The 11,472-nt window shown below is 53.1% G+C and overlaps 1 protein-coding gene across 1 annotated transcript in view; it reads right to left on the reverse strand.

The window, feature by feature from the left end:
• The window catches only part of DNAH3 (dynein, axonemal, heavy chain 3), a 219,115-nt gene that overhangs the window by 94,898 nt on the left and 112,745 nt on the right, over positions 1 to 11,472 (reverse strand). The window contains exons 28-34 of the mRNA XM_014535835.1: positions 10,747 to 10,945; positions 9,022 to 9,130; positions 8,708 to 8,821; positions 7,449 to 7,625; positions 4,893 to 4,984; positions 2,375 to 2,594; positions 869 to 1,003 (exon numbers count right to left, since the gene is read on the reverse strand). Coding sequence (XP_014391321.1) covers positions 869 to 1,003; positions 2,375 to 2,594; positions 4,893 to 4,984; positions 7,449 to 7,625; positions 8,708 to 8,821; positions 9,022 to 9,130; positions 10,747 to 10,945 — 1,046 coding nt within the window. The remainder of the gene's footprint in view (positions 1 to 868; positions 1,004 to 2,374; positions 2,595 to 4,892; positions 4,985 to 7,448; positions 7,626 to 8,707; positions 8,822 to 9,021; positions 9,131 to 10,746; positions 10,946 to 11,472) is intronic.

The following is an 11,472-nucleotide window of genomic DNA, read 5'->3' on the forward strand; positions in this document are numbered from 1 at the left end:
CACTGTTCTTACAGTGCCATTGACTACACCCCCTGTGCTGCACTTCACATCCCGTGACTGATAGTACCTGCAATCTGCACGTCTCAACCCCTTCCCCTATTACCACCCCCGCCACCCCACAGCCATCACTCTGTTCTCTGTAGGAAAAGGAAACAGAGGCCATGTCAGCAAATTGCATTTCTATTGGAAACGCCATTTCTTGAGGCCTCAATGCTGTTCTGACTTGACTGGAACTCTCAGGAGAAGAGACGTGCCTCCTGAGCCAGGCCCCATAGAATATAAATGACCCGCCATCGGCTCAGGGACGGTCCTGTGACGCTGGGCCCCAGCCACAACCAGCGAATCCTGAGCTTTGGCTGAAGCCGCTGGAGAGAGAGGCTCTTTTCCTCCTGGGCTTGCACCTGGGACAGTCTCAGCCGGAGGTGCTGGGGCCACCCGAGAAGGAAGTTTTAATGCAGAGAGAGCAGCCCAGAACCGAAGAGACAGACTCCTGGGCGTCATATAGAAACCTGGATATTCCCCTACTATTCAGTCCAGTCAGTGAATAAATCCCTTTTGTTGATTCAGGCAGTTCGAGGCGGGTTTCTCTCACTGGGAATTGAGAAATCTGGAGTAATTCAAAGTCCCGTGCTCCAAAGGGAAGACCCCAAACTAAAAAAAGCAACCCCAAGGAAGATGGTCATAGAAAAAATAGTGGATTTTAAACTTCAACTTGGAAACGAAGCAAAGGCCTAGAGGGTAAAGGTGCCTCCATTGCTCTCTCCACCTCTCTTCAGGCACCTGGCATTGCGTCCTGATTCTCGTGTTCTCATTCCTGACTTCAGCAACAGTACACAGGTCTATGCCCACAAGAGTCCGAGGAACCCACCTGGATAATTTTCCCAATAAACCAAGGTACTGGCTGGAGTTTCATCTTTCTGATGTTCTCATTCAGCACTTCCATAAAAACTTGGTAATCTGACTCCGGAAGAACGACTCCAGGAAACAAATCCGATATAATCCCCTGTGAGTCAGAATTGAGAGAAGGTAGACGGGATGGATTATCAGCTGTGTGGCTCTGCAGGGTCCTAAAATGAGATCTACACAAACTTTGTAAAATTCCAAACCTTGTTTTCCCTGCACCAAAACTCAGCCACAATTACATATTCTGACATCATCTGTTCCACATGATTTCCCTCCCAAATAATGTTAAAAGTCAGCAAATATTTAATGAGCCTGTGCTATGTTCCATTCCTTGTACTGAAAATGAATAAGACAGTCAGAAATTCTGTCTTAATGGCACAACCTGGTAAAGAAGAGGCATTAAATAATTATAAAAGGAAACTAACTAAATTTGATAAAAACTATCACCCACACCTCAGAATGAATATTAATCTATCAGTGAAACCATCTACACTAATAAAAGACAAAGATGCTAATTGACCGAACCTTCGCTATGCCCTAAGCCACGCCCACCAGCCAATCAGAGCGACTATATGCAAATTAACCCAACCAAGATGGCGGCCGGCAGCCACGGAGCTGGAGCAAGCAGGAAGCTTGGTTGCCCGGGCGATGGAGGAAGCCAAGCTTCCCGCCTGCTCTGAACTGGTTGTGACCTCCACTCATGGCAACAAAGTTTCAATTATAGAAGCTAAATAAATCCCAGATACCTGCTTCCAGCCAGCCTCCACTGGGAGCTTGAGTGGCTGGGGGCTGTGGCCAGCCTGCAAACAGCCATCAGCCCCTCACCCAGACTGGCCAGGCACTCCTATATAATAAAAGGGTAATATACAAATTGACCCTAACAGCAGAACAACTGGGAATGACTGGTCACTATGACACACACTGACCACCAGGGGGCAGACGCTCAATGTAGGAGCTTCCCCTGTGGTCAGTGCGCTCCCACATGGGGGAGCTCTCCCCAGCCCCAAGCCAGGCTGATGGCTGCCAGTACAGCGGTGGTGGTGGGAGCCTCTCCCACCTCCTCAGCAGCACTAAGGATGTCCAACTGCAGCTTAGGCCTGCTCCCCGCTGGCAAGTGGACATCCCCTGAGGGCTCCAGGGCTGCCAGAGGGATGTCTGACTGCCAGCTTAGGCCCAATCCCCCAGGGAGTGGGCCTAAGCCAGCAGGTGGTCATCCCCTGAGGTGTCCCAGACTGCGAGAGGGCACAGGCCAGGCTGAAGGACCCCCCAGAGTGCACAAATTTTTGTGCACCGGGCCTCTAGTCTTTATTAAAATTGGTAACTAGACAGAAATGTTGCCATCCCCATTGTTACTAACACTTGGGGGGCTACCTGGCAAGAGGGTGCTGGCTGTCAGGGAGGGGTGCCTGAGGGGTGCTGCAGAGACACCTCCCCTCAGAAGTGGGGTCCCAGAGCCAGCCCCACCACACACCTGGAACAGAGGGACATCCTGAGCCAAGAACTTGGCCAGGTTGACATCCAGCAGGGCCCGGAGCAGCAGGATGCTCTCGTTCTCCTCCGGGTACTTGAGCTTGAGGTTGCCGGCGGCGGTGAGCACAGACTTGACGGCGCGCATGCCGTAGTCGTAGTGGTGCTGCGAGGAGAGCTGCTCCGAGCACAGGCGGTAGGTGGCCACGATCTTCTGGGCGAGGCTGGGGCGTAAAGACACACGTCTGCATGTCCCGAGAGGACCACGCCTGTGCAGCACACATCCCCACATCCCTGGCCCTGGGCCTTCAGAGCGGGCCTGCCAGGACGGATGAGGAAGGCCCATCGTTGGAAGGCCTCCTGACAGTGCTGCCATCATGAGCTAAGGAAGCCTGGTAACCCCCAAAGTTAGGGTGAGGCAGTGAGCACACACAGATGCATAGCGTGCTGTCTGAGAAACTGTATGTGTACATGCTTGTATACGTTTACTAGGATGTGACTGTATGCACACATGCACACGCACACACACACATGCACACACACATTTGGAAAGAATACATCAAACTCTGAGTAATGATAACTGCTGGTCCCTGGAGGGAGGGCTAAGGTCACTGAAGCGAAACTCACTTTTTTCACCTGTGACGTTATGACTTCTTGAATGTCCATGCTTTCCTTTTTAAATTTAAAAACCAATCCAAACATCACTATCCTCACACACAGAACATGCATACTCACAGGCACCACCATGTCTTACTCTCCCTGGCCCGAGCCGGCCACATAGCCTGCCCCACGTCCCGGCCAGAGCACGTGACTGAGGGAAAGGTGCCGCTCCCCACGGGTCCAGGAAAGCCTGCTCAGAGCCCGCACTCCTGTGTGGTGCTGGCGTGTAAAAAACTGGGCTCCTACCCTTGGGAGGAACTGCCCTGATCACAGACACCTTGTTTCCAGAGAGTGAAGAGTAAACACTCCTTGCTAAGCCCCACTGGCTAGGGGTCAGGGTTCCCCAACTAATGGGCTATGCGCACTCCCTTGCAGGGAGCCCCTCATGAGACTGATTACTCTGACAGCAAAGGCCCTGCTGCTTACAGCACCAGCACAGGGTGGGCAGAAGGCAGGTGGCCCAATGAACGTTTGCCAATTGAGGGATAAATAAATTGAATGGGCAAATCAATGCAATCCAGCTCGCTTATGGAAAAACTAAATTGAGCCTCATGTGATGGGCAGCCGCTTGGCCTAGGAGGGGGGCAGGTGCTGTTCGCAGGTCTGCAGCCCTGGGGTGGGGATGAGAGCAGCCAGGCATGGGCACGCTGAGGCCTTTGCAGACCTCTGCGTCAGCAAAACATCGACTGGTTGTGGCCAGGACAGTGTAAACGGACAAACGTAAAATCCGAAACAGGCCAGTGAAAGCCATTCACAGTGATGTTAGTGACTCTGGGTGCATGTGATAAAGACACACAGCTCTGTGTGTGTGTGTGTCTCTGTGTGTGTGTGTCTCTCTCTGTGTGTGTGTGTCTCTGTGTGTGTGTGTCTCTCTCTGTGTGTGTGTGTCTCTGTGTGTGTGTGTCTCTCTCTGTGTGTGTGTGTCTCTGTGTGTGTGTGTCTCTCTCTGTGTGTGTGTGTCTCTGTGTGTGTGTGTCTCTCTCTGTGTGTGTGTGTCTCTGTGTGTGTGTGTCTCTCTCTGTGTGTGTGTGTCTCTGTGTGTGTGTCTGTGTGTGTTATGTATGTATCTGTATGTGTGTGTCTGTGTGTGTCTGTGTGTGTGTGTCTCTGTGTGTTATGTATGTATCTGTATGTGTGTGTCTGTGTGTGCATGCATGTGTGTGTGTGTGTCTTGGAAAACTGGGCAGCACTGGAATGAGAGATACTTGGTTGAAATAAAAGTTATATTGATAACAATGTTAATTCTAAATTATGTTAAAATATCCCCTTCAATCTTGAAATAACTTCATGTTTTTCAGTCTTGCCTTAAGCCATTTAGGAGTGTGTGTGTGTGTGTGTTTGTATGGGTGTGTATATGTGTCTGTGTCTGTGTCTGTGTGTGTGTATGTGTGTGTATGTATGTGTCTCTCTCTGTGCCTGTATTTATGTGTGTTTATGTGTGTGTGCATGTGTGTATGTATGTGTCTCTGTGTGTTTACATATGTGTGCGTATGTGTCTGTGTGAATGTGCATGTGTGTGTCTCTGTGTGTGAATGTGTATGTGTGTGTGTGTGCGCGGGTGTGTGTGTGCGTGTGTGTGTGTGTGTGAGACGCAGGTGCTGTGAGGGGCTGGGAGCAGGTGAGTGATGTTTCTTTAGCAGAAGCCCAGATGCCATTCAGAAAAAGGAGGCCTTTTCCTGGGAATCTGGGTCATTCCCAGCCCGGGGTCAGGTCAGGACCAAGGCGGGCTGAGGTACCTGCACATCGACCTGAACAGAAGCCTGTTCTCATTCCTCCCTCCCTGGGGGCAGCCCACCCGCATCTGCCCCACACAGTCCTCGTGCAGGGCCTGCAGAACCCGCTGGAACGCCAGTGCGGCTTACCTTCTGGAGTCCAGAAACCCCATGGAGTAGAGCGAGATCTCTCCAATGAGGGCGTAGTCCGGCACCATCATGGCCACTGTCCGGAACAAGGCCTGGAAAAGGAACAGCTATTCAGGAGCCGAGTGCGCACAGGGTGTGCTGGGGAGGCCGTCTGCAGAGGCAAAGAGAAGAAGCACGACCTGACCATCAGGGAGAAGTGCGCTGGAGGACAGTCAATGCCGAGGGACCGCCTCCGCCCGCTGCCCCACTACCCGGCCTGTCCAGGTACATGCTGTCACACTGGGCCCCTCCAGCCATTCAGAGGCCCGCGTGCCGGTCCAATCAGGCTTCAGTCACTTGCGGAGCTCCCCGCAGGGCTCACTTAGAATGCAGGCTGGTATGTGAGGAGCCTCCTGAGGCAGAGCAGTCCGACCAAGTCCCTGTTCTGTCACCTTCCAGCTGTGCACAGTTATGCATCCCTGCTGGACCTCGGTTCCTTCGTCTCCAAACGGGCTGACACCTGTACCCTCTTCATGGCTGTCATGAGAACAGCTGATGCAGGTGAGTGAGGTGCATACCTAGGAAGGTGTGCAGCATCTAGTGAGTCCTCATACACATCAGCTGTTGCTCTTATTCCCTCAGATCTCAGAGGGGAAGTGACTCGCCAAAGCCATGCCGTTCGAGGTGGAGCCGGACTGGAAAGAGCCCTGGCTTCCAGCCGCCAAGCCGGTGCTTTCTGCTAGTCCAGTGGTTCTCAACCTTCCTAATGCTGCGACCCTTTCATACAGTTCCTCATGTTGTGGTGACCCCCAGCCATAAAATTATTTTCGTTGCTACTTCATAACTGTAATTTTGCTACTGTTATGAATCATAATGTAAATATCTGATATGCAGGATGTATTTTCATTGTTCGTGACCCACAGGTTGAGAACCGCTATGCTAGACCCTCGGCTCACAGAAGTTTCTTGTGTAGATTGAATGTGGTTGTTGGCTGGAGAGGTGCAGGGGGGAGTTACAGCAACTGGGTGGTGGAAAGAAGAAAGGCGGCCTGAGGGTTGGAAGGTTGTCCTGCACACCAAAAGGTGGCGGGTCTGATCCCCGTCGGGACACATACCCAGGCTGCAGGTTCGATCCTGTCGGGGTGTGTGCAAGAGGCAGCCGATAGATGTCTCTCTCGCATCAATATTTCCTTCGCATCAATATTTCCCTCTCTCTTTCCCTTCCTCTCTCTAAAAAAAAAAAAATTCAATAAAATTTTAAAAAAATAATAAGAAATGTGAGTCCAACTTCTACTAGTACTGTAGGTCTCACTGCCCTGTGTTGACTAGCGAGGAGGGCGTGGAGGAGCCATGGCTGAGGACCCCTGGCTCCCCCGTTCCCGGAGGGGGCGAGTGGTGGGTCAGAACAGGTGATAACAGCGCGTTCTAGCAAGTGGAGCATCATGGACGGCAGGTCCTCGAATAATGTCCATTCTTCCAACGTCACTTCATTCGGGCATTGATGAGATGCCGCGGAACGTCACTCTGTCTGTCAATGAGCCTTGCTAACATGGGTTTCACCGTGAGCCGCTTTGCTTAAAGTCGCAGAACCTGCCGATGACAGGAAGTGGGCACTTGCAGTCCCACAGCCGTGAGCGTGGCTCTGGCCGGTCCCTCGAGTGTCTTCTACTCAAGGGGCTGGAGCATAACTCGGAATAAAACCAGTCGGGCCCCAGACCGGCCTCCCGCTGGCTGCGCTTCCCATGCAGTTGGGGTGCCAGGTGCTCTTCCCGCAGGAGGGGACCCGGACCCCCTGTGCTGTGGGTTTTCCTTCCATGGAGAAGCCATCACGTGAGGCCTGCTTGGCTCTCTCTTCTCCTTGAGGCCTCTCCTTCCCCCCTGGCCGCAGGTCATGGGTATCGCCACGGCTTAGCTCAGGCCAGCCCGGCAGTCGGCACTGGGCACAAACAGGCTCTGCGGCCCCCTCTCCGCGGGTGGGGACAGCCTGTGTGGGCATGGGCACTGCTTAGGTGCCCGTTCCCCAGTTTGGTAGTAAGGGGAGAGCCACTTGGTTGGCTGAGGCTCGCCAGCGTCCTCTGTATCCAACTTCAATGCTTTTTACAAGAGCTATAATTTGCTTGGCTTACAGTGACGTCTTTTTTTACATTGCGCTTTAGCATCTAAAAGCCAGATTTCATGTAAAACTCCAAATTCCTGGCTTTCCCCGGCAGAGGAGAGGGTCTGGCGTGTCTGCAGGCTGGGCTCGGTGCTGCCTCTCCACGGGGCATCGCCAGCTGCGCCTTCATTTGTGTGACCTGTCTGACCACTGACGACAGTGGGAACAGCGCCCTTGTTCCCACGCACACGGTTTTCTGTTTACATTGGCTACCCACTCCCTGCAGCCCTCCCCCAGCGTCCATGAGAGGGAGAGGTTTGTTCTAGGGCCAGGAACCCTCTCACCTCCACCCACACGCCCCTGTTACTGACCAAGGCTGAAGCACATTGCCCGGTTCCATCATCTGGCTTCTCTGGGAGGCCCTGGTACTGGCAGAGCTCCTGCGCCGTGAGCGTGCCCAGCCTCCTCCACGCGGACGCTCACCTTAAGGTTGTCGGGCAGCTCCGCCCTGCCCGCGTACCCCGGGTTCATGGTGATGAAGACCGCGCAGGTTGGGTTGAGGGAGAGCTCCGTGCCTTCGAAGATGAACATCTTCAGCTTCCGCATAATGGCTTGCTGAATGCTGAGGATCTGCTGTGCCACCACCGACAGCACCTCCACCTGCAGGGAGAGGGGCTGGCTGATGGAGCCCTGCTCAGACCCGCCCACCCCACCCCCAGAGGGCCCCTCACTCAGCAAAGAAAGGCCAACCACCTGTGAACCAGACCTTCAAAATGAGAAGCATGATCGGGGTTTTGGTAAAGAAAAAGTGTGTGTGTGTGTGTGTGTGTGTGTGTGTGTGTGTGTGGTTTCCATAGCATTTCATCTTTCCCCCAATACCTAGCATAATGCCTAAGGCATAGTATGTACTTGGGCAGTGTTAATTGGTTCAAATGGAATGTTTGTATGTCCTGAACTCAATCCCCTAAGGCCGTGGTCAGCAAACTGCGGCTCGAAAGCCACATGCGGCTCTTTGGCCCCTTGAGTGTGGCTCTTCCTAAGCCTTAGGAGTACCCTAATTAAGTTAATAACAATGTACCTACCTATATAGTTTAAGTTTAAAAAATTTGGCTCTCAAAAGAAATTTCAATCGTTGTACTGTTGATATTTGGCTCTGTTGACTAATGAGTTTGCCAACCACTGCCCTAAGGGAGCGGGAACGGGAGATAGAAACATCAATGATGAGAGAGAATCATCATCAACTGCCTCCTGCACGCCCCCTACTGGAGATGGAGTCTGAAACCTGGGCATGTGCCTTGACCAGGAATCGAACCGTGACCTGGTTCATAGATCGACGCTCAACCACTGAGCCACGCTGGTCAGGCTACCCCCTCTTCTGTAATGCCTCTTTTGTGCCACTACTGTAATATCTATCATATTGAATTTGTTTCATTTAATTTTTATTTCCCTGTGTTAGAGTGTAAGAGTCTAGAGAGAAAAACCATTTCTTATTTTTGTATCATGAACACATGCAGAATATCTGATATAGTAGCTGCTCAATACATTGTTGAATGAGCTAGTGACAGACTCAATATGATGAGGTGCATATGTGTATAAAACAGGCATTGTATGTCCTTTAGGTCATTGAGTACCGACTCTGTGCAAGAGGCTGTAGAGGAGACATCAGACCTGTCCTTGAGGAGCTGAGGGACTAAAGAGAGGCCTGACATGCACAGCCTCTCTGTGGCCAGGAGCAGGGTTACCTCAATTCTATTGAACTCGTCAAAGCAGGCCCACGCTCCGGCCTGGGCCAGCCCTTTGAAGAACTTCCCCATGGCTTTATAATCCAGGCCGTCCGAGCAGTTGAAGACCACACACTAGAGAGGAGGGCGTGGGCACCATTCAGGATGGTCCCTGCACCGGGAACAGGGGTGGGCTCCTTGCTTCCTGCCCCACAGGAGCAGCTGGGCCCACTCTGCCTGTTACACTCCCCATCTCCCCCTTCACACCCGCTTCCCAGGACAGGGGCCCAGAGAGGAACGGGAAGGGGGGTGGGGGGCGGGACAGCATTTCCTGCCTGCTTGGCCAAAGCCTTGGCCAGATCTTTGGTGGTCTCTGTCTTGCCTGTCCCAGCCGGACCTTCTGGGGCTCCCCCAAGATTCAGCTTCAGAGCCCCCATCAGCGTCCTGAGGGGAAGAAGATAAGACCTCAGTGCTTGGCTCCTAAGACACTGGGAAGAAACTGCCTCTGGCTTACTTCGTGTTTTTTTTTTTTAAATATTTTATTGATTTTTTACAGAAAGGACGGGAGAGGGATACAGAGTTAGAAACACCGATGAGAGAGAAACATCGATCAGCTGCCTCCTGCACACCCCCCACTGGGGATGTGCCCGCATCGAGGTTCATGCCCTTGACTGGAATCGAACCTGGGACCTTTCAGTCCGCAGGCCGACGCCCTATCCACTGAGCCAAACTGGTTAGGGCTGGCTTACTTCGTTTTGACTCATGCGAATAGCTTAAGCTTCCCCCGGTTATGCAACCACCATGGTGAAGAATTCTGTGGCAGCCCTGCAGCCTGCAGCCCGGCGTGGTGCCTGGGGCAGGGGTGGCGCCAGGAGCATTAGCTTGAGGGGAAGATTGAATGAGTAAATGAGTACACACAGATGTAAATGCATCAACTAAAAAAGCCTCAAACTCCGCATCCCAAAGACCAGCGAAGCTAGTGGGATGTGAAAATAAACATGCTTCTCCCCCTAGATTATGAACATTGAGTTCAGGATCTGATTTGACTCAGTTCCAAATCCTCAGACACTCACACAGGCCCGGCACGCGGTGCAGGGACAAGATACACGTTAGGAATAGCGGATGTGCTCACTGTGGTTCCTCAGCCCCTGCATGGCTGCTATGATGTTGGTTAACACACTGTCTGTAATAACCTAGTACCTCCCCACCGTTAACTGGGGGTTCCTAGAGGTCACGCCCCGGGCAGCAAGGTTAGAAAATGGCTGTGGAACCTGAGTGGAATAAACGAATGAACAAAGAGCATAGAAAACAAGTGACTGAGGCCTTTGAAAGGAGAAAGTACTCGAGTATTATCTTCATAAATTAAAAAAAAAAATCCACTGTAAAGGATATACAAAACCAAAATTAATCCAAACATCATTGACTCGACAAATCCACAATGTCCAGACTTCTAATGTTATGATCCCAAGGGAAGGGGCAAAGCACTTTCTGTGCTGAACTCAGAATGGCTGCTCTGCCTCGTCGGCCACCCACTCAGAGCCTCTGGCCTGGGCCTCCGCCTGGCCCTGGGCTCCCCCTGGCCCTGGGCTCCCCCTGGCTCTGAGCTCCCCCTGGCCCTTGCCTCCCTCTGGCTTGGCCCTGGGCTCCCCCTGGCTCTGAGCTCCCCCTGGCTCTGAGCTCCCCCTGGCCCTGGGCTCCCTCTGGCCTGGCCCTTGCCTCCCTCTGGCCTGGCCCTGGGCTCCCCCTGGCTCTGAGCTCCCTCTGGCCTGGGATCACCTGGTACCATCTTGATTCTGCCACTGGGGAGCCCCGCTACTTAAGGACTGATCCGTTTTCAAGGGAGGCACCAGCCTCTGCTTGTGGCCTGACCACGTTAACCTGCATTAGGGCTCCTACTGGGTTCTTACTTCTGGCCTCGGCCTCATGTCCATGCCCCCCTCTGAGACCCGGTGTCTAAGGGCAAAATTCAAAACTCTGAGAAGCTGAAATGTGGAGGCGAAGGTAACCAACTGAGGTGCCCCAGCCCTTCCCCGGGTTTCCCTCCAGCGCTCTGCACTCGCCTGTAGCAGCGGTCGGTGAGGGGCGTGATCACCAGCCGGGGGCTGTTCCCCAGGTACTCGTAGCCGTACAGGGCCTCGGTGGTGATCATCTGCACCTGCACGTCCATCGCCTGCCAGTAGTAGCGCAGCTGGGAGATCCACTGGAAGTCATGCAGGTCGCACACTTTGTCCTCAGATAACTTGGCCACCACGTCCCGAGCTGTTGGGACACGGAAGCACACACGTGGAGAGCTATCCATCTGCGTCCTCCCGTCTGCACCCGTGCCTCAGCGGGGGCGACGACGGTGTCCAGGCCACCCTCCCTCTTCAGACAATTTTAGGTGCAGCTGCCTTTCCTGCCCACCCCCACCTGGAGGCAGCCATGCCTTTCAGACGCTGCACTTGGCTTCTCCCAAGGGGCCCAGAGAGACTCGGTGGCGGCGCTATTTGCCATCTGTTGGACTCCAAAACCACCCTGCCCCAGGCCAGACTCTGGCTCTGCCATTCACTGGCTATGTGACTGGGCAAATTACTCAACCTCTTTCCCCTTCAGCGCTGTAATCTGTAAAATGTGGATAACATAGTACTTATCTGATAGGGTTGTAATGAAGATTAAATGAAGATATCTATATATACTAGGGGCCCGGTGCACGAAATTCGTGCACTTGGTGGGAGGGGGGGAGTGTCCCTCAGCCCAGCCTGCCCCCTCTCACATACTGGGAGCCCTCAGGCGTTGACCCCCATCAC

This window comes from Myotis brandtii, unplaced genomic scaffold (genome assembly GCF_000412655.1).
Source record: "Myotis brandtii unplaced genomic scaffold, ASM41265v1 scaffold152, whole genome shotgun sequence".
NCBI lineage: Eukaryota > Metazoa > Chordata > Mammalia > Chiroptera > Vespertilionidae > Myotis > Myotis brandtii.